Source organism: Aquarana catesbeiana, linkage group LG01 (genome assembly GCF_042186555.1).
Source record: "Aquarana catesbeiana isolate 2022-GZ linkage group LG01, ASM4218655v1, whole genome shotgun sequence".
NCBI lineage: Eukaryota > Metazoa > Chordata > Amphibia > Anura > Ranidae > Aquarana > Aquarana catesbeiana.
Genome location: NC_133324.1, coordinates 927,364,584 through 927,389,437, shown reverse-complemented (window position 1 = coordinate 927,389,437; position 24,854 = coordinate 927,364,584). Strand labels below are relative to the sequence as shown.

The window sequence follows — 24,854 nt, the reverse complement described above, 5'->3', positions numbered from 1 at the left end:
AGTTATAATGATCAAAAAACACAAGGGAAAAGAAGGAGGGAAAGTCATAATAGATGAAAAAGGAACAGAGGTAAACAGAAATCAGAGGAGTAAGAGACAGAGAAATCAAAGAAAATTGTAAATGGTGATAAGGAGCCTGTTCATGATATGAAGGTGGTAAATTTGATTTCCAGCCAAATGAACATCACATCCAACTACTACAAATAGAGCCACCTTTCTCCCCAACATCTTCAATGAATGAATATGAAGTTTATAAAGATCTCAATATGTTTTTGCAGAAAGTTCTTTTCAGTTTCTGGTATGAAAGGAAGGACTCTAATTCGGGTCCTCAACTGCATAAAACACTTGATGAGGGGGACAAAGAAGCCTTGAATGATCTAATTTCCCTCTTGGATGAGAATACAGATAGTGAAACAGGAGAAGAACACACTGAAAATGCCACCCCTTTCTAAGCATAAATGGCTAAGCCTTTTCCTAGACCTAGTCCAAAAAGATCTGGAAAAGGTCAATTGGAACAGGCATGGTATAGACAACTTATCTAAAGAGGAATGTAAAGCCCTAAAAGAACTAACTAGGGGAGGCCCAAAACCTAGTCATAAAGAAGAGCCACAAGCACGGGAATGTGGTTCTTTTGCGTGAGTATACTACCACATATAGAAAACTTACAGGGAACCCGTTCTCTGCCCTTGTGGATGCACTAAATTCTAAATGAAAGTTAGGGCTGGAAACAGGATTGTTCTCTAAAAAAGAAGCTGAGTACTTGTTAGTGGGGGACTACAGTATTCCAACCTTCTATATTATCCCTAAACTACACAAATCTTTACAAAAGCCCCCCAGAAGACCAATTGTGTCTGCGATCAAGGGTCTGCTTGAAATGGTTAACCATTTTCCCTCTGTCATTAAATATAGTAGTGATGTACTTCTTAAACTCTTGACATTCACAGTGCCTATACTATGCCCTATTAGTCGGTATAGATGTAGAAACATTGTATACATCTATCCCCCATAATTCCGAGCTTAAAGCAGTATCTTATTTCCTACAAGAGGAACATCCCCACTTAGTGGCACACAATCAGTTCATAGTTGAACTCTTGGAATTTATGTTATCTCATATTTTTTTCTAGTTTCTAGGTACCAGTTATCAACAACTAAGAGGTGCCTCTATGGGAGCCCTGTGGGCACAGGCTTACGCATGTCTTCATTTGGGTCTTTGGGAAAAGGAGGTAGTGTATAGATCTTCGATGTACCTCAGCCACTGTCACATGGTGTGGAGTGGCACTATAGAACATCTGGCCAAATTCCTTGAGGAATTAAATTATAATTAGAGAAATATTAAACTCACCTACTCCCATCATGAGAGGACACTGCCCTTCCTAAACTTACAAGTCTCTATTGCAGGAACTAAAATCACTAACAAAACTTATTGAAAAGAGACAGCAGTGAATACCCTCTTGCAGGCACAAAGCAACCATCTCTGTTCCCTGATCTGTGGAATTCCAACTGGTTAATTCCTGTGGATCAGGAGGAATTGATCCAAAAATGAGGACTTCCGCAATGAAGCCATAGATATGTCCCAAAGTTTTAGCCTGGGTTTACACCTATGCAAATTAGATGTGCGTTTCGCCACATCTAATTCGCATAGTAGGAGAATGTGACTGGCTCCCTATGGAGCCGGTTCACATATCTCCGGGGCGGCTGCGGAGCGCACTGCACAGTGCGTCTTTGGCTCCGTTTCAGGGCCAAATTCAGGCATAGACTCGGCCCTGATTTGTACCTGTAACGGGGAACAGGGACGCACAGCGCTCCTGTGTGATCCGCAGCCTGGTATAGTGTGAACCCGGGCTTAGGGAATGAGGATGTTCCCATAACACCATAAGAAGAGCCAGGAAGATATATATATATAGATATATATATAGATATATATATATATCTATATATATATATATAGATATATATATATAACCTTGTTGAATTTTGGTTTTGTGCTTTGTGTGTATGTGTGTGGGGGGGGGGGGGGTTCTTTTTTTTTTTCCTCCCCTTTCTCTCTTTCTTTCTTTTTTCTCTTTATCTGTTCTTTTCACCTTTTTTTTTTTTTTTTTTATATAGAGTGGTACACAGGATTCTCTGTAGAACGGGACTGAATACTGGGAAGGGATAAGGGGTGGGGGGAAACAGGAGGGGATAGAACACTTAGGAAGGAATGGGGGCACAGAAAAGGGGCAATAGTTGGAACAGATATAGTAAAGGGAAGATGGGGTATATAATCACTTAATGAGAGGGATGTATGGCTCATATAAGCCTCCTATAAATATTCCTAGATATTGTGTTTGGTGTTTAAGAGTGGTTTGAGTTGGCTCAAGAAGCCTCCTAATATAACAAATTTTGTATAGGTTGTTTTTTTTTTTTTCACGATGAAGGAATGTTTGAACGAATGGTAAAATGATAAGTTGCTTTTTTTTGTGTATTTGGTGGATGGGGGTTGTAAAGCACAATGAACACATTATATTTGGAGGAAGAGATGAGACGGGAGGGGGGGAAGGTATTATTTGAGTAGGGGAGGGAGAAGAGAGGAGAGGGGAAAGGGGAAGGGTTTGTTTGTATGTTATGATTGGGGTGATTGGGGAGCACCGGGGGCGTGGCCTGGATGGCAGCTTAACTCACTAGCTCCTGCGACCCGGGGACCGAGATTAGCCTAGTGGGGAGCCAACATTGCCGAATTTCTCCCAAAAAACCATGAACAGGACCACCAAAAGCTCCTCCACCTCCCAAACTCTGGAACGCAGCTCAGCAGAAACATACTTTTTCGGACCCAGAGCCTATCTGCACACGCGGCCCTGCAGGCCCAGACACCGATCTCACCTAGCACAGATTGTGGTGCTCTGATGGTGGGGGGAGTTACGCCCTGCGCGGACTGAGCACAACCTCCTAGCCTATTCGACCTGGAGAAAGTTGCCTCTGATATTAAGAATACATTTACTGCCACCATCGCAGGCCTCAGATCTGACGTACAAGCAGCAGTACACTGGATTGGGGATGTGGAACAGACGACCCAGACCCATGCAGCAGCAATTCGTCAGGTACAAAACACTTATGACTCCCAGCTACCCCACCTTCTTGACCTTCACAGACATATCGAGAACCTCGACAACCGAGGTCGAAGGCACAACATCAGAGTTCGGGGAGTCCCTGAGAATGGCGACCCGGGAAATCTTCAGCAAACTCCCTGTGCAATCTTTGATGACCTGATTGACCTCCCTGCAGACTCTCCTATCAAGATGGAAAGGGCTCATCGTGCCTTACGCTCTCAACCTCGGGATAATGAACCACCCAGAGATGTGATCTTTTGCATTGTTAACTTTCCACTGAAAGAGGAAATTCTTCGCAAAGCAAGAGAAAGAGGACGCACCTCCACAATGGCCCGGTGATCAAACTCTTTCAAGATCTATTGCAGATCACGCTGCAGAACAGAAGAGCTTTGCGCCCCCTGCTGGAGATACTGCACACGTGGAACATATAGTATCGCTGGAAATTCCCTTTTGCTTTGTCAGCATCTGCCAGAGGGCGCTCTGCAATGTTTTGTAGAATACAGAATACCTTCAGATGTTCTGCAAACAACTTGATCTCCCACGCGTAGAACTTCTGGAGTGGTACGCCTCCTATTTTCCTCCAGAACCATGGCTCCCAGTCTCACTTAACCCATCACCGAAAGCTCAATCCCAGAGATCCCAAACAAACAAAGGGCAGACCAGCCCTCACCGAATGCCAGCTCATCCCGCTGAGATCTTTACCAGCGCAGCCCGGGTTCTCCCTCATCACCATCCACGAGGAGAGACCACTTTGCTGCTTAAAGACATATCTCTCCATTCAGCCATGGACTAGCACATGCATGTAAGTGTCTCCGTCACCTATTAACCTCATCTCCTCCCCTCAGTTTTATCCTTCTTGTTTTTTTATCCCCCTCTTCTTTTTCTTTTTGTTTTGTTTTGTTCTGCTGCCCAGGGCTGGACGATCTCTTCTCACAGACTTATCCCCGTGCTACCTATGAAGGACCAGGAAGTGAGGAGTCCGCAAAACCAGGTTGATGGGAACTCTCATCTAGAATTCACATACGCATATTGGGGCCCGGGTCATCTTGCTAACCGACACCCAAATAAGACCTGAAGCCGTGACCTTCACTAAAGATCGTTCCGCTGTGATTGGACCCACCTTTATGAGGTAATCTGATCCACTGATCATACTCACCCAAGACATGAACGCCCTCATGAAATTTGCCTAAGACACAGTAAGACTTCTGCAAGCACGCTAATTTCCTGCAGGTTCCCACTTCTTACATGCCCAGCGCACAAGTTAATTTGTCTTGACTTCTACCCCAAACCCCCAAGTTGCTCCCCCACAGCAGAATTAGCTAACTTAGTTTTTGCATGTATTACAACTCTTCTACGATGCCTTTTCAGCACCAGCCAAACTAATATCGGAGCAACGGACATATGCAGTAACAAATGCCAATCCTAGATGATGTCAATCCAATCTTACTGTTTACACAGGACATGACCAATTGGCTCTATTGGTTGACCCATATGACGCTAAGCTACATGCAGAAGATGTAATTATTTTTGTACAACTATGACACAATCACTCTGTGTTACTAGTTCTTTACAATGTAACACGGATGCTTATGGGGCTTTAATGGGTATCAGGGGTTTGAAATGTCTCGTGAGCCCAGGGGGGAATGTCAAGTGGTGTCTGACCAAACAATGCCACTAACCCCGAGTCCAAGACTAAAGAGGTTGCTTAAATACCCCAAGCAACTAACACACAATTTATACTGCAAACCTGACCACACAAATATTCAGTGTGTGCAGTGTGAGTTTTTTGCTCTTGTGGCATCTACACTCCCTCACACGATAATACCAACACAAATATGACACCCCTGGCTCCCGAGATATTATCTTCAACGTTTTTAAATGTCAAGAACAATTATAGTACATCCTAGGCTCCCGGTAAACCTTTATAAAGTGCATGACCCTCCTGGATAGCGGGGAAACCAAGAGCATATCAATGCAGTAGTGCTTTATGTTATCTTAGGCTTTCCCAGGCCCCCTCCCATCCTCTCGCCCTTTCCATATCCTCTAACCAATACCCCCCCCCCCCCCATTTTTGTTGTTTTTATTTATTTCATGTTATTCTGCTTACCTTTATGACGTACAACTGTACATCCTTGCTTTTTCAATAGGTTTTGAGCTTTCTGCCTTACCGGAATAGTTACAATTTGTTGGAATATTCTGATAAGGCAAAGCTATCTGATGGCTGAATTATTGTTAACGCTAATGTTTTTGTGTTTTATACTTTGAATAATAACTGGTTAAATGCTACGCTGTTCAGACTGCTCCCCACTACATCACTACACAATTTCAAAACCTCTCTATTTCTTGCTCCCTGGTTCACGGAGACCCCGTGATCTTCGTCCCTCTTTTCATCCCCCCACAGAGGTCCTCTTGGACTCTTGCTGACACCCCCAGCATTTCCCTCTATAGGTGGAGTAGCTTGTTTGCTACCACCTCTTGTGTTTTTCTATTTCATCTTTCTTATACCCCTACTGTTCCACACCCCTCTTCCCCAGCACCTCTATCAAACCCTATATACCCCCCCTTTTCCCCTTCACATATCGCTCCTTACACCAATTGCCTCCTTTTCGTGTGGTTCCGCCCCCACTCAACTATCCCTCCTCCTCATCTTCACCCCCTTCTCAGACACCCAATAACCTACATCTGGACACCACATCTACACGTTATCATGCAAAGTAAGTCACTCGCCTCGCCTCCCCTGACCCTGAAATGTCTACCGCAAAATACAAAAGGCCTTAATCTACCGGAAAAAAGAACACAAGTACTGTCCTCCCTTACGAAACACAAGGCCCACTTCATTTATTTGCAAGAAACGCACTTTCGTTCGGACTCTATACCTAAATTATCCAATCACATATACCATTCTGCTTTCCATGCCACTAACCCCGAGTCCAAGACTAAAGAGGTTTCTATCCTAGTATCTAAACACGCAGACTTTCACCTATCTGATTCCCTCATTGACCCTGAAGGTAGGTTCATCTTTCTCAAGGGCACTTACGCCTCAAACCAATTACACTGGCTAATAAATACTGTCCCAATTAGCACCCTGTCACTTTCTTTAGAAAAACCTGCAAACTCCTATCGTCTTTCCAGAAGGGAATAGTACTCCTCAGAGGGGATTTTAATGTCCCTTTGAACCCTGTTCTAGATTTCTCCTCGGGCACCTCTAACCTACCCTATAAAGCCCTCCGACAGATTCAATTTGAACTCCAGAAACTTACCTTACATGATGCTTGGCGTACTTTATCTCCCTCTGTCAAAGACTACACCTTTTTCTCGGCCTCCAGGACTGACTATTTCTTCCTTTCTCAAACAGACTTATCATGCTTACAACAGTCCACAATAGAACCCATGTTTCTTTCCGATCATCACCCGATCACAATCACCCTCTCCTTCCCTGAGACTTGCACTAAAACAAAAACCTGGCGTCTGAACTCTACCCTTTTAAAAGACCCTGGGACTGCCGACCACTTATGTACACGCATCCGTCTATATTTCACAGAAAATAGCAGCCTGGAAGTGTCCCCTATCTCCCTTTGGGAAGCACATAAATGATCCGAGGCAAAATATTGGCCTTAGCTGCAAAATCCAAAAAAGAGTCCCAAGCGAAAGATGAACGCTTTAACAAAGACTATGATATTGCTAGAATTAACTCATAAACAGACACAAGCACAGTCTACCCTTCAGGAATTAATACAAGCCCCTTCTTTACTCCTTGAGGAATTAGGTAAACGCGCTAAGAGGCGATACATTCTTGGCCAGAAGAACTTCTACGAGCATGATAATAAATGTGGATGCTTACTTGCCCGTTTGGTTCAGGCTTCCAAACCCTCCTCTATAATTTACCACATAAGCGATGCGCGGGGAACACTTCTGTTGAAGAATGAAGACATAGCGGGCGAATTTGAGAAGTTCTATTCAAAGCTTTATAACCTGCACCCTAGTCGCACAAACCAGATTTCCGCAAGAAACTCACACTAAAAACATTAGAGAACTCCTATCCCAATATAGCCCTAAAGCATTAACTCCCCAACAGGTTCAGGAGATGGAGGGCCCTCTCTCGGCAGAAGAATTGGAGACTGCCAGTAAGCAAATGAAAATGGGTAAGAGCCCAGGACTGGACGGCTTCACCCTCCAGTATTACAAATTGTTCGCTGATGTTCTCTCTCCAAAGCTTCTCTCTACCGTTAACGCACTAGCAGACCCCCTTATACTTCCAGGTAGAATTCTGTCAGCCCATATATCTGTTATCCCTAAGGAAGGGAAAGACCCTGCCCAAGTAGCTAGCTACAGACCAATTTCCCTTCTAAACGTGCACATCAAGCTTTATGCGAAGATTCTAGCCTATAGGTTGCTTCCCCTATTGCCTGGCATTATTTCCACAGATCAAGTGGGGTTGTTCCCTGGTAGGGAAGCCAGGGACAATATCATACGTACCCTAAACATTCATCACTGGCTGACATCCACGAAATCTCAAGGTTTTCTTCTTTCCCTGGATGCAGAGAAGGTGTTCAACAGGATGACTTGGGATTACATGTGCAAAGTACTCGTGGCCCTGGACACTCGCATGCTAGCACATATGATGTCCCAGTATCCCGGTCCCACCGCAGCCGTAAGGGTCAATGGCTAAATGTCTTCTCCATTTCTAACGGCACACACCAAGGCTGCCCCCTATCCCCCCTAATATATATACTTACTCTCAAACCCTTCCTCAATAGGCTACGAAACAACCCCAACACACAGGGAGTAAGCGTGAAAGAAAAGGAATACAAGGTCACAGCTTTCGCTGACGACATCTTTCTCTAACTTCCCCCCGAACCTCATTACCCAACCTCCTTAGAGATATTGATACTTTCGGTACACTGTCCAATCTCAAAATCAATCATGCGAAATCACATGCCTTAAACATATCCCTCCCTCCGCAAGAAATAAGCCATTGTCAAGACTCCTTTCCCTTCAAGTGGGAGAAGGAGGCAATCACATACCTTGGTATTCAAATCCCATCCCACCTGTCAGAACTATACATGAAAAATTTCCACACTGCCCTCCTCAAGGCTCAAAAACACCTGAAAGCCTGAATAGGATTGAATGTTTCTTGGTTTGGACGCTCAGCTCTAATCAAAATGATCATCCTCCCACGCATTCTATATTTAATTCAATCTGTACCGATCCATCTACCATCTACCATTCAAGCTATAAGAAAGCCTGTTCCACCTTCATATGGAAGAACTCCCTGCCGTGTATTAAATACTCCCGCCTAACACTCCACAAATAACCACAGGGGGTATTGGGCTACCAGATCTATATAAGTATTATACAGCGTGCCACCTTACCAGAATAGCAGACTGGAATATATATAACAGAAATGGATACATCTGGAAATGTCCGTTACACCCACTTCTCTCCATTTGCTCCCTTGATGTCAGAGGGGAATGCCACAGGGAAGTCCCCGTCAAGTCCCTGTGCGTCAGAGGAGGGCGGGGTAACGGGTGGCCCCACCCTCCGTTATTTAAGAACCATCAGAAGACGAGAAGCGTCACACAGTGGGAGCCTCCCATCATGGATGTGGAGTGGCCCGAGAAGAAGGGAAGAAGACGACACAGAGGAAGATGTCAGACGAGAACACCGGAGGGAGAACCAGAAGAACCAGAAGAAGATGGAGGAAGAAACCGAAGGAAGGTAGAAGAAAGACAAAAAAGAAGAAAGAAGATGGTAAAAAGAAGACTTTAAATAAAGGAATTGTCAAAAACTGTCTCTTGTCATTTTTAACATTTTTGACAGTTTTTTTGTGAAATGGTAGGAGTACCTTTGTACCCCCTTACTATTTCACACGGGGGGTGGGATCCGGGGTTCCCCTTGTTAAAGGGGGCTTCCAGATTCCGATAAGCCCCCCACCCACAGACCTCCACAACCACCGGGCAAGGATTATGGGGATGAGGCCCTTGTCCCCATCAACATGGGGTCAAGGTGCTTTGGGGGGCTATCCCAAAGCACCCTCCCAATGTTGAGGGCATGTGGCCTGGTACGGTTCAGGAGGGGGGGCGCTCTCTCATCCCCCCTCTTTTCCTGCAGCCTGCCAGGTTGCGTGCTCAGATAAGGGTCTGGTATGGATTTTATGCCATTCACGCCATTTTTTTAAAATTTTGGCTGGGGTTCCTCTTAATATCCATACCAGACCTGAAGGGCCTGGTATGGAATTTAGGGGGACCCCCCATGCCATTTTTTTAAAAATTTTGATTCGGGGTTCCCCTGTGGGGAATTCCCATGCTGTTTTTATCAATGAACTTCTATGTGTATTGTCGGACCGACAATTCATTAATAGCCGCGAGTAGTTTTAAATGACTTTTTTTCCTTTGAAATGTCATTTTGCTGTCAGACTGTTCTAAACACGTGAAACATGCACCCCTTTACAGGCATACTATAGACATCCCCAGGTATGAAATTTAAAGGAATATTACACTTTTATTGTTTCTCTTTAAGCATTATTAAAAGCACTGCTCCTGAAAAAACGGCTGTTTTTAAAACTTTTTTTGCATTGATCCATGTCCCCTGGGGCAGGACCCAGGTCCCCAAACACTTTTTATGACAATAACTTGCATATAAGCCTTTAAAATTAGCACTTTTGATTTCTACCATAGACTTTTAAAGGGGGTTCCGCGGCTTTCGAATTTGCCGCGAACACCCCAAATTGTTTGCTATTCGGCGAACAGCCGAACAGCCAATGTTTGAGTCGAACATGAGTTCGACTCGAACTCGAAGCTCATCCCTACTGGTGGGATTGCGATAAATGTTACTACATTCACCTTAGATTATTCTCCTGCTCAGTTTCTCCTTCATCACAAATCTTTAGTGAAAAAAAATTATTACAAATAGTTAGCCATGCATAAGGTGAACGCGGCTAAGCTCTGCATACTGAATCATTGGCGTTCTAAAAACGCTCCAATGATTAGAAAATGGTTGGCTAGGGTCTCAAACATAAAAAACATGGAAGAATTAATCCATATTTCTCAAGATAGAATACACAAATTCACATTCACTTGGGCATGTTGGAACCATTTTACAACATCCAACCGATACCGCCAATACGTTCCACAGAACGGACCTGCAAAAGTAAACTTGGACCTCTTTAGTGGTCTGGAGGAAACAGGGGGAGTTGGGGGGCGGAGCCACACGAGAATGACCTACTAACACCCCCTCTTCTCCTACACACCCATCACATTTATATCCCCCCCCCTTTTCAGACCAAGCCCTTCCCTACTCTCTCCCTCCCTGCTGATTCCCCTGCCCTTTCTCCCCCCTCTCACTTTTCATTTTCTTCTTGTTCCTCACCCTCTCCTTCTTCACACATTGTTTCAACCTATTCCTGTCCCTCTCTTGCGGTCGAATACCCTGAATTCGACCGGAACCTTTACAATACCCCCCACCCCCTCCCTCCCTATGCTTATCCTGTTGTCACTAAGTAAGCCGTCTCAGGTACACTACGTTCGCAATCCTGACCTGGAGCGAACCCCTAAGCTACCTCCCTTCTTTGGTTGCTCCAGAGGGGGGGGAGGTGAAAATGAAACAGAGATCCTCCACCTAGCGATGCTCTGTTTTATGCACAAGTTTTGTTCCTGGTCGATTCATCCCAGGCTGTTCTACTTAATGGTATCCTAAGACCGTAAACCCAATCTGATGTTAATGATGTGACATTATCGACTTTATGTACTGCCTTCTTTGTATACCCTTTCTTTACTGAATAAAATTATGGGGAAAAAAAAAGACAGAGCACCCAAGAATCAGCACTAGATATAGCTCCCAGTGGCATCAAATTAAGACAATTTTTGAAAGGCATTGACACTTCTTAACTAGATCTCTGCTTATTGTGGATATAGGGGGACCATGCCCTTGAATGACTGCATGTAGAGCCCGTAACCTCAACGATACCCTGGTTCACCCTGAGTACCAAAGAACCCCAACAAAAAAATTGGTTCACTGTGATAAGGCTTATGTGGGAAAAACAAAAAGACCACTCCATGTTAAAATTGGTGAACATGTAAAAAAGTATCAAGAAAAAGGATGATGAGTGTCCCCTGACAGTGCATTTTGCCCAGTTCCATCAGGGTGACCCCAGAGGTTTAGGAGTGAAGGGTATTTATGTTCTAAACCTCCCAACTAGAAGAGGTGATTTGGACATCATACTTTTTTAGAAGGAAAAAAATGTGGATTTCTGGACTTGGAACTTTAATTCCCAATTGCCTCAACAATGAATGCAGTTTACAACCCTTTCTGGATGTATGATTTTTAGCTCCTTTAGCTGTTTAAATTAACTCTTGGAACTTCTTGAGTTAATGGAATATCAACTGAATTCCATTTGTAAAGAATCACCTGTCAGATGCCCCCAATAGAGTATCTCTTTAAGATGGGTCTTTTCTTTGTCTTTTTTTCCCTTTATCCCCTACCTTTGTAGCTAATGATGTATCCTTATATCAACCCCCATTGCTGTAATTTATTTGAATTACTTCTAGCTAGAATTGCTAAACTATTTGATCTGTAAGCACTCAGTGGTATTTAAGCTACGATAGTGTGATGAATGTGGAGGAGAAATGGTAATTCATGACATCTTGTGGTAAAAAGGTATTACTACACCTAGGAAATGGTAAAGATGGTGCAAGTAAATCTCTCCTCGCTTTGAGGAAGTTAGCGGTGATTGGCTAACAAAATGTGTCAGTGTGGCATCATCACGCACGTAATTGATGTGGTGAGATATTTTATTATCCCATCTATGGTTATATTTTAGACCCATAACTCCACCACCAAGTTACCTGGACTCTTCCCCACCACTCATTCACCCAGGCTCCTATACTTTCAATCAATCAGCATACCTCCACTGTCATGTAGCAGTAACTTCTACTTAAGATCTGTACTTTGAGGAAATTGCCTGTGTTATAGAAACCGAGAATGTTTACTCTATGCTACTACCCCCAGTGGGGATCATTTAGGCATTCCTCATCGATCATCTGCCAATATCACCCGCCACAGTACACTACACTACAGTACAGACCCAGTGGTTTGTATGGAGTACAATCAACCAGCTGGTATACAGCCTCAAGTATATGTTTCCAATTACTAATGGAAGTCATCTATTGCTCCCAACATGGACTTTTATGTCAGTTCCAGATAATTTGTAGAGTATTTGCTTATGTGCATGGACAGGTGTGCAGCTGCCAGTACTCGATCATAGACAATGTTGTCTTGTTTTTAACTATTGCTTGGGTGAAGGTAATCATAACTTTTTTGTTCTTGTAATGTTCAATATTTTTCAATAAAGCTTTAATTTTTTACTACTCATCCGAGTGCTCCACAATGTGACTTTCTTGGTAGGCATTTTAACTTTTTCTGCAATTTTTCTGCACAGACCCCTGACCTTAACCCTAATGAACACATTTAAGCTAAATCAACATACTGATTGTGAGCCATGTCTTCTCATCCAACATCAGTACCTGAATTCACAAGTACTCTTTAAGATGAATGGGTACATATTCCGAAAGACACTTTCAAAAATCATATGGAAAGCTTTCTCAGATGATGAGAGGCTGTCATTGCTGAAAAGGGGAGGGGAATTCTATATTATTGCCTATGATTTTCAAATGGGTTATCCAACAAGGTGCCTTGATAAAGGTGGGCTGCACCCATAAACATGTCATATGTACAATTAAACACTTTACTCTTCTTAAGACCTGTGTGCCTCGCCTAAGACAACATTGTCTATATACAGTATATTACCTATACAAAGAGCACACTCAGGCCCCTTATAAAGGTAGGCACCCCATCTGTGCATTTTTGTTATATCCCAGAAGAGATGGATTCCTTCAGCATTAAAGGTTGTGCATACAGGTATTGCAAGTAGGTGTATGTGTGTACAAATGTTACCTGTGTGTACATATACATATACTGTATAACTAATGTATTTATCACATATACTACCTTTTTCAACTGCTGTGCATGTGGGGTTTTCGAGCTAATTGAAACTCTAAAAGTATCCACAATAACTCCTAATCTGTTTGATTGTTGCATGTATTGAAGAAGGAAATAATAAAAAATACAGTATGTATGCTATGTAACTTTAAATATTGAACAGTGGTATAGTCTTGGTATAGTTTTGTGCAATTTCAATTCTTTTTAGTTTTTAAGAAGAGTCCATTTTCAAGATCCCACCGGGGAAGAAGTATATTTTAATGAGAGAGGAGATATGTGCACAGTGTATCATATTTATAGTTTTGGAATAAAAATTAGTCATCAACGTATATTTGTACATATGGCAAGTTATAATGCATCTTCTTCTGATGGAGAGGAACTTGTGTTTAATTTGGTTCCACCAATCTGGAAAAAGGGTGAGGTTTGTGTTTTCACTTGACTTACATAGATATATTAAGTATTGTAGGAGCTTACTGCTAATTCCCTCCAACATTCCTATAGACCTAACACCAAGATGGGCTGCATTATTGGACAAAAGGGATGTGCAGGAGGCAGGAAGAAATGGGCAAGCTTTAGTACTTTGAAAAAGGGTTGGAGTTTGCATGAAAACTGCAACTGCAGGATATTTAAGACTGCTGCAAGTATGTGTAGGCATCTCTAGGTGCCTTCACATTATATTTGCAGGCCCCTAGAGATGTCTACAGAATGGTTCATTAAGCAAAGTTAATGTTTATTTAGCTTATATAGGTAAGGGGAAGCTATGTCACATTCAACTTGACTTTGTTCTATAATGCTCAGGTTGTTTCTACTCCAAGCCACTTCTTCAGCTGTAATGATTTTCAGAAAAATACCCCATTTACTATATATCTACACAGGTAGCACAGACACTCTAGTCCATCCATCAAGGAATGTGTCTAGGTGGATGTTGATTGTCCAAAAACAGGCTGGACAGTCAACTTCTGCTTTGGAAATAAATAGTGATTGGATATAAGCAGTAATAGACCCAAATGGAAAAAATATATAATATTATATGGATGTGGTGGCTGCATTTATTTTCTTTTTTTAGGCTTTTCTGGTGATCTGGAGGGTGACACAATTCCTGTCTTATGCCCCGTACACATGGTCGGATTTTCCGATGGAAAATGTGTGATAGGACCTTGTTGTCGGAAATTCCGACCATGTGTAGGCTCCATAACACATTTTCCATCGGATTTTCCGACACACAAAGTTTGAGAGTAGGCTATAAAATTTTCCGACAACAAAATCCATTGTCGGAATTTCCGATCGTGTGTACACAAATCCGACGCACAAAGTGCCACGCATGCTCAGAATAAATAAAGAGATGAAAGCTATTGGCTACTGCCCCGTTTATAGTCCCGACGTACGTGTTTTACGTCACCGCGTTCAGAATGATCGGATTTTCCGACAACCTTGTGTGACCGTGTGTATGCAAGACAAGTTTGAGCCAACATCCGTCAGAAAAAATCCTAGGATTTTGTTGTCGGAATGTCCGATCAATGTCCAACCGTGTGTACAGTGCATTAGAGTGGATGAGCATCAGAGACGTCTTTAGACACCAGTGTACACAATTTGAGAAGAGCCTAGTGTTTGATGCCCTAGCAGATTTTGACGAACAAATTAAATTTGCAATATAATACATTTTTAATTATTTTTGAGTTCATTAACACTTTAAGTTGCATGTGCTACCTGTGTGAATATAATAAGAATGATGAATACATATAATAGTTGAACACCTTCATAGACACATGATTAAAACATTGAAGTGAACACAGCTTTACCTTATTCTCTAAGCTAAGTGAACATTCACTTTGCTATGTGAGCAGTCTGTAAATCAATACCAGTGAAATTCCTGCCCGTCCTATAGTACAATGAAGGCTGGGCGGGACATTCACTATTCTGGGTGGATGTTATATGACTTCCTCCTGGAATGTGCCTCACCGGACACAGTTGTTCACTGATCAGTGTACCGCCCACTGTCAATACCATATGATCGCTGTGACCAATCACAGCAGATCACATGACAATTGTACACAATGAATGGCTTTCATTCATGCCATCCATTGTGCACTATTGTGTTGATCTCTGAGATTGGTCACAGTGATCAAATGGCGCAGATAGGGCCAATCACAGCCCATCTGTACCATGTGATCAGCTTTGACCAATGACCACTAACCACTAACAATAGTAAACACTGAATAAACACATTTCTTTCAGTGAAAATGGTTGCTTATACCAGTGCTATTCACTGGTATAACCAACATAATGTGTAAAAAAAAAATCCTGATCACTTCCCCAGAGTAGTACAGTGTTACTATGGTAACAGTGTGTGAAAAAATGATTTTTCTATATTGAAATAAACAAGAAAAAATAAAATAAACATTTAAAGAAATGATTAAACTTTTTTTTTTACGTACTGTTACCAGTCAGTCTCCCTAATCACCCGCACACCAGCTATATGATGACGCTGCACTGCACTGGTGACAGACGGGGAAAAAAATTGTGACAAAAAATTACAACTTCAAAAAGCTCAACTTGCCTCTTACTGAATACCTTGGACTGTCTACTTTCCAAAGTGGGGGCATGTGAGGGATATTTGTACTGTCCTGGCATTTCCAGGCCTCAAGAAATGAGATCAATCAATTTTTATGTATACTGTATGTACCATAGTTTGTGGACTCTTTCACCAAAGAAATGTAGCAGAATACAGTTTGGCCTACATATATGAAGAAAGATTATTTATTGGCAAATTTCTTAAACAGAAACGTAGAAAAAATTGTTTTTTTTTTCAAATTTTCTGTCTTTTTTTGTATATATATATATATATATATATAAAACTGCACTGTGTCCTAACCTCAAAATGCAGCTGCAGCTCAAAATGGAATACACACAAGCAAATATATATATATATATAATAGGAGCTGCACTCTAAAAATGACATGTAACCCAAAAACCCTTGACACATGTAACCCTTGAACATTGTGAGTGGCAATACATAAAGGGGAAGATGTGTTGGTGTCAGAATACACGGATCAGAGGGGGGGATGTGCGCATCTTTCTTTGGGTTCTTACCCTGACCTTCAGAAGTGGATCATATTTCACATCCCTCCCTCCGCAATTTTTTCCCAAAAAAGGAACCCCAAACAGGGGGGTTGTTTTGCAGTCTCTGAGTGGAGGGAAAACGCCACTCTGAGGCAGGTGGAGGCGAAGTGCGGCCGCTCCAGCGATTCCGCCAAGAAAAATACAAAAAGGGAAAAGGAGGAGAAAAAGATAAAAAAAGGAAGAAATTCTCAAAAAAGTTTATCCTGTGAGAGGGGGGTGTCCGTAACTCTATGATCTGAGATTTCAGTCTCCATCCCCCGATCGATATGTGGGGGGAGGTAAAGGGAAATTAACTCTAGAGTGACCTAGCAGGCATTTAAATAGACTGCAGTCAGTCTTTAGGAAGTCTTATTTTCCTCTCTGAGAAGGAGAAAATTACTAGTTAACACCCAGGTATAGTGGGTATGAGTAATGCCACTCAGGGCCTGATAGCCCAGGTAGAAAGGGATTGGCAGGATGTCCAGATCAGAGTAGTAGGGGTGTGGGGTGATTGTCGTTCTTGTACCATAGGACGTGGGTCAAATCCAGGCCCTGTAAGGTGGGTAGGGATGTCTTGGGGAGTTGTTGACCCGAGGTATGTCAGTGAGGCCCCAGAAGAAAAATAAAAGGTTGATTTCAGAATTCTCGTTAAGGTGGGCATCCATCTTTGTAACTCTCTGCTTGTTGCTTGTGCCACAAGGGATTAATGGGGCTTGTGGGGGAGGTCTTTTCGTGGAGATTGGGATCTTGGGATCCAGTGCGAGAGCAGGGGAATGGGATATGAGGCCCACTTGAAGCAGCAAACGTTCTCCATCTACGAAGTTCGCAAAGCTGTAAGATTTGTTTAAGTAAGCAAAGTTTAAGCGAAAGGGAAAGGACCATCTATAAGTGATCAATTTTTGAGACGGGATTTGCAAGAGCGGTTTTAAGGATCTCCTTTTTTGTATTGTGTAAGGAGAGAGGTCAGCAAATATTTGAATGGGGTGGCCTTGTATAGAAAGATTTTCTGTTTTCCTGGGTTTACGCTTGACCTCCTCTTTGACTCTGAAAAAGTAGGGCTTTACCACTATATCCCTGGGCAGACCATCTTGGCGAAGTGGTTGGAGGGCCCTGTGAGCATGGTCCAGTTCCAGACGATGTTCTGGTATGTCAGCGATCAGATTTTTGATAAATGAGTGAACGATTTTGTCGGTTTCCTTAAATGATTCAGGGAGACCTCTGAGTCTGAAATTGTGTCTGCGCAATCTATTTTTGAGATCGTACAGTTTTGAGAAAGCTATGTCTAACTGTTCATGTAGTTCTTGAATCCTGTCAGTATTCTGATCGGCAATGGAAACAGTTTGGTCAGTTTTAGCTTCGATCGTCTCAATTCTAGCTCCAAGGGTGGTTCAGATCCACCTGTATTGTAGATGCAATTTGTGAGGCAGTTTGGGCAAGTCCTCTGGAGAGCATTTTTGAGAATGTCTCCATTAAAGATGAAAAGTCTGTGGGGGTAGAGGGGAGCTCCTGGATGGTCCGGAGTGTTAGTAAAATCATCCACTGGTGTAAGGGGTAGACCTTCTAGAGTCCTGCCAATCAGCGATTCTGTGGATGTGGGGGATAATAACAGAGCCTGCAGGTTACTCACTGATGGGAGATGCGGACCCTCTGTGTGTGAGTCTTGGGCTGATGAATCAGGGATGGATTCCTCTGGATCCTGGACTGGGCCTCATGCAGCAATAGCGGCCACCATTTTTGCGGAGGCCGCGGTCGGAGGCCCGGAATCAAATCCCATCTAACTGTCCCCCGATCATGCGGGGGATTCCTCGGGTCCTCGGCAGATGATGAGGGGCCTGGTCGACGGAATCATCCTCATCTGTTGGCTGTGGCAGAGAGTGCAGGCTGGAGCGGTGCGGAGCTCTCAAATCTTGCAAAAGTCCATGGAGCCGCCGCACATGCGCCTTCAAATTTTGTAATTTTTATACTTATTACTGCCTGACGTCCATTCAAAGTCCCATTTTTTGAGGAATCTTGTTCTGTAATCTGTTTCGGGATGGGACACACAGGCAGTTTAGTCATTTAAATGAGGCAAACCCCCATTTTCAAAAACACAAAAGAGTCCTCAATATGAATGAGAAATCTTGAATGTCCTCCAATGGAAGGAAGGTGAGTGAACCAACACAATGTGTTGTGACTTTCTCCTGTGACTATGACGGACAATAGTGAATCCACCACCACAAAGAATGCACGCTTACCAGCTGTACAAGCTTTGAAGCTTGTGGCTAACAACCAGCCAGGGCCTTTTCCTCCAAGAACCTCCAATGGCCGATCAAACCACAGACAGCCTCCATACACCACTATAGACTGTTGATCATAAGGATGGTCGGAGAACTTAGCATTCACATTCACACTCAATAATGATGATCATACCAACCTAAAGGGAAGGGAGGAAAGAATCGCCATAGGTAAAACCAGATGATGTTTATTAAATAAAAAAGTATCACTTACATATGGGTAAATAGTAACCAGTGTAGAACATAAGCCGGCCGGCTAAGATACAAGCAAAACTTTAACAGCGCGCTGACTTCAGCACATCGCTCCCCATGACGCGTTTCATCACAAGTCTGACGTGGTCCTGCAACTTCATCAAGTTGCATGCAACATGCAACTTGATGAAGGACAGAGTTCCTGTCTGAAACTGTGCAGTCTTGTATATGCATGAAGATTGAAGTAAAATTCTGAGATTGCATCCCCAATTTTTTGTTACATATCTGGTGGAAGCAGGATATGAATCTCTAAAGGAAGTGAAAGACATGGCAGAGGTGTCCCACGCCGATGATTATGTATATACACATAACCTATGGCTCCTCTGGGAACAATGGTATGCTAAAAGACTTACCTGACAACCTTTTGAAAATACTACTATAAATTTGGTTTGAATTGCTACAACACATGTATTTACAGTGATGCTCTCTCCCTTTCCCTCTCCCCCCTCCTCACCCCCCCCCTCCTGTCCATCCCTTACACCCCCCCTCCCTTCTATATCCTTTATTCCCTTTTATTTTCCTTCTTTACTCAAATGTTAACCATAGTTCAAAGTGAGTACATATGCCTTGTTCTGAGCGTGCTATGTTGAAATGCATATATATAAATGTAACAATGCTTGCACTTATTTAAGCTTGAACATTTCAAAGTTTCTACTGATGTATTATTGAAAAAAAACTATTGAAAAAACAAAAATCTATTTGAAAAAAAAAAATGAATATCAGAGGGACATAAGCGATGGGTGGGGATCTGAGCTGAAGCCTGTCTTTCATTTACTTTACATCAGAGTTTAATACAGTGTGCGGTGTTACTTGTAAGCTATACTATATGCTGGAGTGAGATGTGCTCTGTCTCTGCCAACACCTGAGTACAGAGTTCTGATCTGTTAGGGCTCATTTACGATTGCTTCAACTTTAACACAAGTTAAAGTGCCTACCACTTCAACATGCTTTTTTTTATGTGTTTTTGATGCTTCTGCAAAGCTTTTTGAAGCTTTAATGAAGCTTGGCAAAAGCTATGTGCATTTAGATTTTCTAGTTGTTTTAAAGGGGCCTAGGAGAACCCTGGCTCAGTAGTGTTCCCAGCTCAGTAATACCCCCAACTCATTAGAGCTGATCCCCAGCTCATTAGTACCCCCACTCAGCAGATCCCCAGCTCATTAGTACACTTGTTCAGCAGATCCCTGGCTCAGTAGTACCCCCAGCTCGTCTGATGCCCCACTCAGTAGTAGACATGTGCACACTGAAATATTTTGTTTCGGAATTTCGTTTTTGTCCGAAAAATAAATTTATTTAGTTACTCCCGAAAATCGTTTTTTTTATTTTGTTTTGTTAAAAAATGCATTCGTCTGAAAATCCAAAATAATTAAGGTTGAATCTATCATTGAAGGCTTATGGTGTCTGTCGAATATTCTAAGAAGATTCAACGGAGCAGCTAAACTGCTCCGTCAAAAATCCGAAATAATTAAGGTTGAATCTATTATTGAAGGCTTATGGTGTCTGTCGAATGTTCTAAAAAGATTTGACGGAGCAGCTAAACTGGACAACGCCACAATTGTACATTTCCAGTCGAATGTTCCGCCTACAAGCTATAGTAGAATTTTAATGTTGTATGACACTAGTAATAATTATATTTATTAATTATTATTACTAGTCAACCAACATTAGAATTCTTCTATAGCCTATGGGCGGAGCATTTGACCATAAATGTCGAATTAAATTTGTCAAATCTTCATGTCGAATCTTTTCTCTCTATGTTGAATAATCTTGGACTAATAGAGTTAGGTTAGGCACATTCGACCTTTTTTGCTATTGTCTCAATAATGTTGAATCTTTTCTCTCAATGTCGAATCTTTTCTCTCTACGTAGAATAATCTTGGAGTAATAGAGCTAAGGTTAGGCACATTGACCACAGGTTCGATGGACACAGATCGCTATTATCAGCGTCATGTAGAATCTCCTATCTATATCGAACTGTTGTCGCAAAGAAAATTAAAATAAAGCATTTGTTTATGTCAGATGTTTCGGTTTTCGGATTCTGCACGTTCGTTATCGTTTGTTAAAAAAAAGACCTGATCCTCTGGTTTGCTGACCCCCCCCCCTCTCTAGTTTCCGCTTACCTCCCGCTATATTGCTCCCATGCTGCATACCACATGTGACATCTGCAAGTTTCTCCCACCCTGGTCCCCCAGCTCTGCTAATTCTCCACCACTCAGTCCTTTCTCTCTCCAGTATTGTTCCTATGCTGCTCATCATGTTTGACATCTGTTAGTTTCTCCTGCTCTGGTCCCCCTACTCTGCTGACCCTCTGCAGCACAGTCCTATCTCTCCGGTCCCAGCTCACCTTTCACTATAGCGTTCCCATGTTGCACATCACATGTGCCATCTGCTAGTTGCTTTGCTCTAGTTTGAACCCCCACTTACTTTTCTGCTGCTCCATGCTTCACACCATATGTGATGTCTGCACCAGACATTCCCAGAATATATACACATGAACCAGAAGGGACTACTGATGATGTCTTTCTGGTTTGTTTGTTGGTTTCTCCGTGCATCCTGAGATATCTCATACCTGCAAAACAAAAGGAAGCTAACTGAATAAAAGCCCCTCAAATGCTGCAGGTACTGTTAGCGAGCATTGGGATTTTTATGGAAGCTTTGGAGATGCCTTGAAGCACCAAGAAAGCAACACTGGGTATAATTTTTGAAGCAAAGCAAATGCAACAGTGTGAACTGGACTATAAGCTAACTATTTTATTTAGCAAGAGGCGCTTTGATTGGCATTCAGAGTGCTTTAAAAAAGTGTGTCCAATGCCACATTTTGAAGCGAAAATGTTACCTCTCAGTCGCAGAGGTTTTGTTACAATGTTTTTTTTTTTTTAATATGATTGTTTTTTAGATTCCGGTGTCTACGTGCTCTGAAGACTGTCCTTTGGGCTCCAGAAGAGTGATGAAGAAGGGGATTCATCGCTGTTGCTTTCAGTGTGTTCAGTGTCCAGAGGGGGAAATATCCAATGAGACAGGTGAAAAAAAAAATATTTTTTCATAGCTATAATATTATTATCATCATTTCTTTTAAAGCTGATATCCAGGCTTCATTAATTTTAAATAATTTGTTTAGACCAAGCTAACTAACAGTTGCACTGGCTGTGTGGAAACTATGTGTAAGTAATATGGAGTGTGTAAACGATATGGAGCATACAATACAGCAATGCATATAGAAGGATGAGCACTTTTTGTTCCACCATCGAAACAAAATTGAGTCGGAAAGAGTGCTGCTAAACCATTCACAAGTAGGTTTGGGGAAAATAACTAGTACAAGTATTGCCTGTTGTCTCCCTGCAGATAATATTTACCCATTGCTGACTTATAGGGGATGACTTACTAAAGGCTAATAGAGCCAAATGAGGAGAAGCTGTGCTGACTTCCATCATTCAATCACATTTAAGCAAAAATGCTTTTTTTTTTGTCATGTGATTCAGTATTGTTTGCAATGGGAAATGTCATCTCATTCACTAAGCTCTGGGGAAAATACCCACTTCAAGTGCAACTTCACTTGCAAAGTGAACATCCTATTTGCCTTTAGTAAAACAACCCCACAATGTCTTATTTAGCACTGTGGCTCTGTGTTTGTGGCCATGTTGGTAGAGCCAGGACTTGTTTTTCCTCATGTCAGAGCCAAGGATGATTGACAGTTCAGTTCCATTTGTCACAGATAGCAATTACCACCAACCGAGGTTCTAAAAATGCCCTATTTTATCCAAAAAAAACAAATCCTAGTGACTAGTACCTTATTAGAACCTGCTAACATTAAAACAAAAAATAACTCTCTGTCTCTTTCTCTGTCAAAAATTATTTCAAATGATTCCCAGAAAAAAGCATATGAACTTCTACTAGAGTATCATATAGTTTGCACTTATATTTATTAATTTTAGTTTTTTTCAAAATGTGTATGCCTAGATAAACCTTAGGTATTATTAGAATTATTAACTTTGTGAAAAAAAACTATTCTGTAGATAAAACAGAATTCCGATTATATCATGAGTATTTACAACTTTATTTCACTGAACCAAACAGTTCCAGGCTCAGGGTGCATGGCTACAATTAAGCCTGTGTAGGTGAAATCCGTTAGTGGGAAGTACTTAGATGAGAGAATACTCATGATGTCATGACTGTATATTTTTTCCTGTGGTCTATTAGAAGCAAGGATGACTCCCTTTCCATCTAGTATCTGACCTCCAGTAAACAGTGGAAAAATAGTTTGGCTTTGTAGTGGAAGATGGTCCTCAATTTCCAACTGTTTGTAAACATATGTTTGAAATAAAGGTACTGTAGTAGTTTTTTACACTATAGACTTTCCCTTTTAGATAAAGGTTCATGTCATCAGTGTTCAGAAGATGAGTGGCCAAATAACAACCAATGTGTACCAAAACCCGTTGAATTTCTGTCTTATGGGAATGACCCGGTTCCTCTCACAGTCTCAGTTATTTCTGTGTTACTCTTTGTTAAAACCTCTGCTATTTTCTGTGTCTTTATTGTATTTCGAGAGACTCCAGTGGTCAGAGCTAATAATCAAAACTTGAGCTTCATTCTCCTGGTTTCCATCATGTTGAGCTTCCTCTGTGTGTTTTTGTTTTTGGGTCGGCCTGGACCTATCAGTTGCATGTTTCGGCAGACATCCTTTGGAATCATCTTTTCAGTTGCTGTATCTTCCATTCTAGCCAAAACTACTATGGTCTACATGGCCTTCAAGGCCATCAAGCCTGGAAGTTTCTGGAGAAAATATATTGGAGTAAAAATACCCAACTGTTTGGTTTTTCTTTGTTCATTTATCCAGGTTTTAATTAGCGTCATTTGGCTGTTGACTGCCTGTCCATTTCCAGAAACTAACACTGACCTATATGCTGAGAAAATTATTATTCAGTGTAATGAAGGATCTACTCTAGCATTCTCCATACTCCTGGGTTACATGGGACTTCTAGCAGCTGTGAGTTTTCTTGTGGCTTTCCTGGCCAGAAATTTACCGGACAGTTACAATGAGGCCAAATACATCACCTTCAGCATGCTGGTGTTCTGCAGTGTCTGGATCGCTTTTATCCCAGTCTATATGAGTGTTACAGGGAAGAACACTGTGCTTGTAGAGATATTTGCTATAATAGCTTCTAGTTTGGGAATTTTGGGTTGCATATTTATTCCCAAATGCTATATTATCCTGGTGAGACCAGATTTAAATTCAAGAAGTAAATTAGTAAAACAAACCAAAACCTAATTAGTTTTCATATTGAATTTATGTTTACAATTACATTGAATTTGAAAGGAAATCCACCTCATCATTCTCATTATGCATAGAATACGTGAGCAGAGTTTTCAGTAAGATTGATTAGGCAGAAATTGTTCTACAAAAAAAAGTTATCACAAAGATTTTATTATTGTTCTTTTTTATATGTAATAAAATTATTTAAACTGTTTTCTTTCTTTATTTCAATGATGATAGAGAAATATATAATATTGAAAGTTACATTAAACAAATAAGTAAGATATAAAACTCAATTGCAATTTATTAAGCAGTAAGCATTTATACCACCATTTCAGTTTCTTAATAAAAATCTATCTTCTTGTTTTTTTACACTTAGGTGTTCTAGCAACAATTAAAATGTCACATTTATTTTTTATAACCCTATAAAACTCTATAACTCTTTTTTATATAACTCTATATTTATTGGACAAAATCATAATTGAATCCAGTTCAAACGGTTACCTTTTCTGAATGACACCGTATTCACTTTATACATCTTTTTAACAATTACAAGATGGCTAGCATTTGCTTAGACAAAATGCCTTGCCCTTGCTGTAAATTATCCTTTTGCAGGTCCTTAATCTTGGGGTTGCTATATATATACATATACAGTATCTCACAAAAGTGAGTACACTCCTCACATTTTTCTAAATATTTTATTATATATTTTCATGTGACAACACTGAAGAAATGACACTTTGCTACAATGTAAAGTAGTGAGTGTACAGCTTGTATAACAGAGTAAATTTGCTGTCTCCTCAAAATAACTCAACACACAGCCATTAATGTCTAAACCGCTGGCAACAAAAGTGAATACACCCCTAAGTGAAAATGTCCAAATTGGGCCCAGTTAGCCAT

The 24,854-nt window shown here is 41.5% G+C and overlaps 1 protein-coding gene across 1 annotated transcript; it reads left to right on the top strand.

The window, feature by feature from the left end:
• The first annotated feature begins 18,369 nt into the window (after positions 1 to 18,369).
• LOC141128118 (vomeronasal type-2 receptor 26-like) lies at positions 18,370 to 23,969 on the top strand. The gene is made up of 2 exons (XM_073615209.1): positions 18,370 to 18,526; positions 23,068 to 23,969. The coding sequence occupies exons 1-2, from the start codon at positions 18,370 to 18,372 to the stop codon at positions 23,967 to 23,969; spliced, it is 1,059 nt and encodes a 352-aa protein (XP_073471310.1).
• Positions 23,970 to 24,854: the final 885 nt, after the last annotated feature.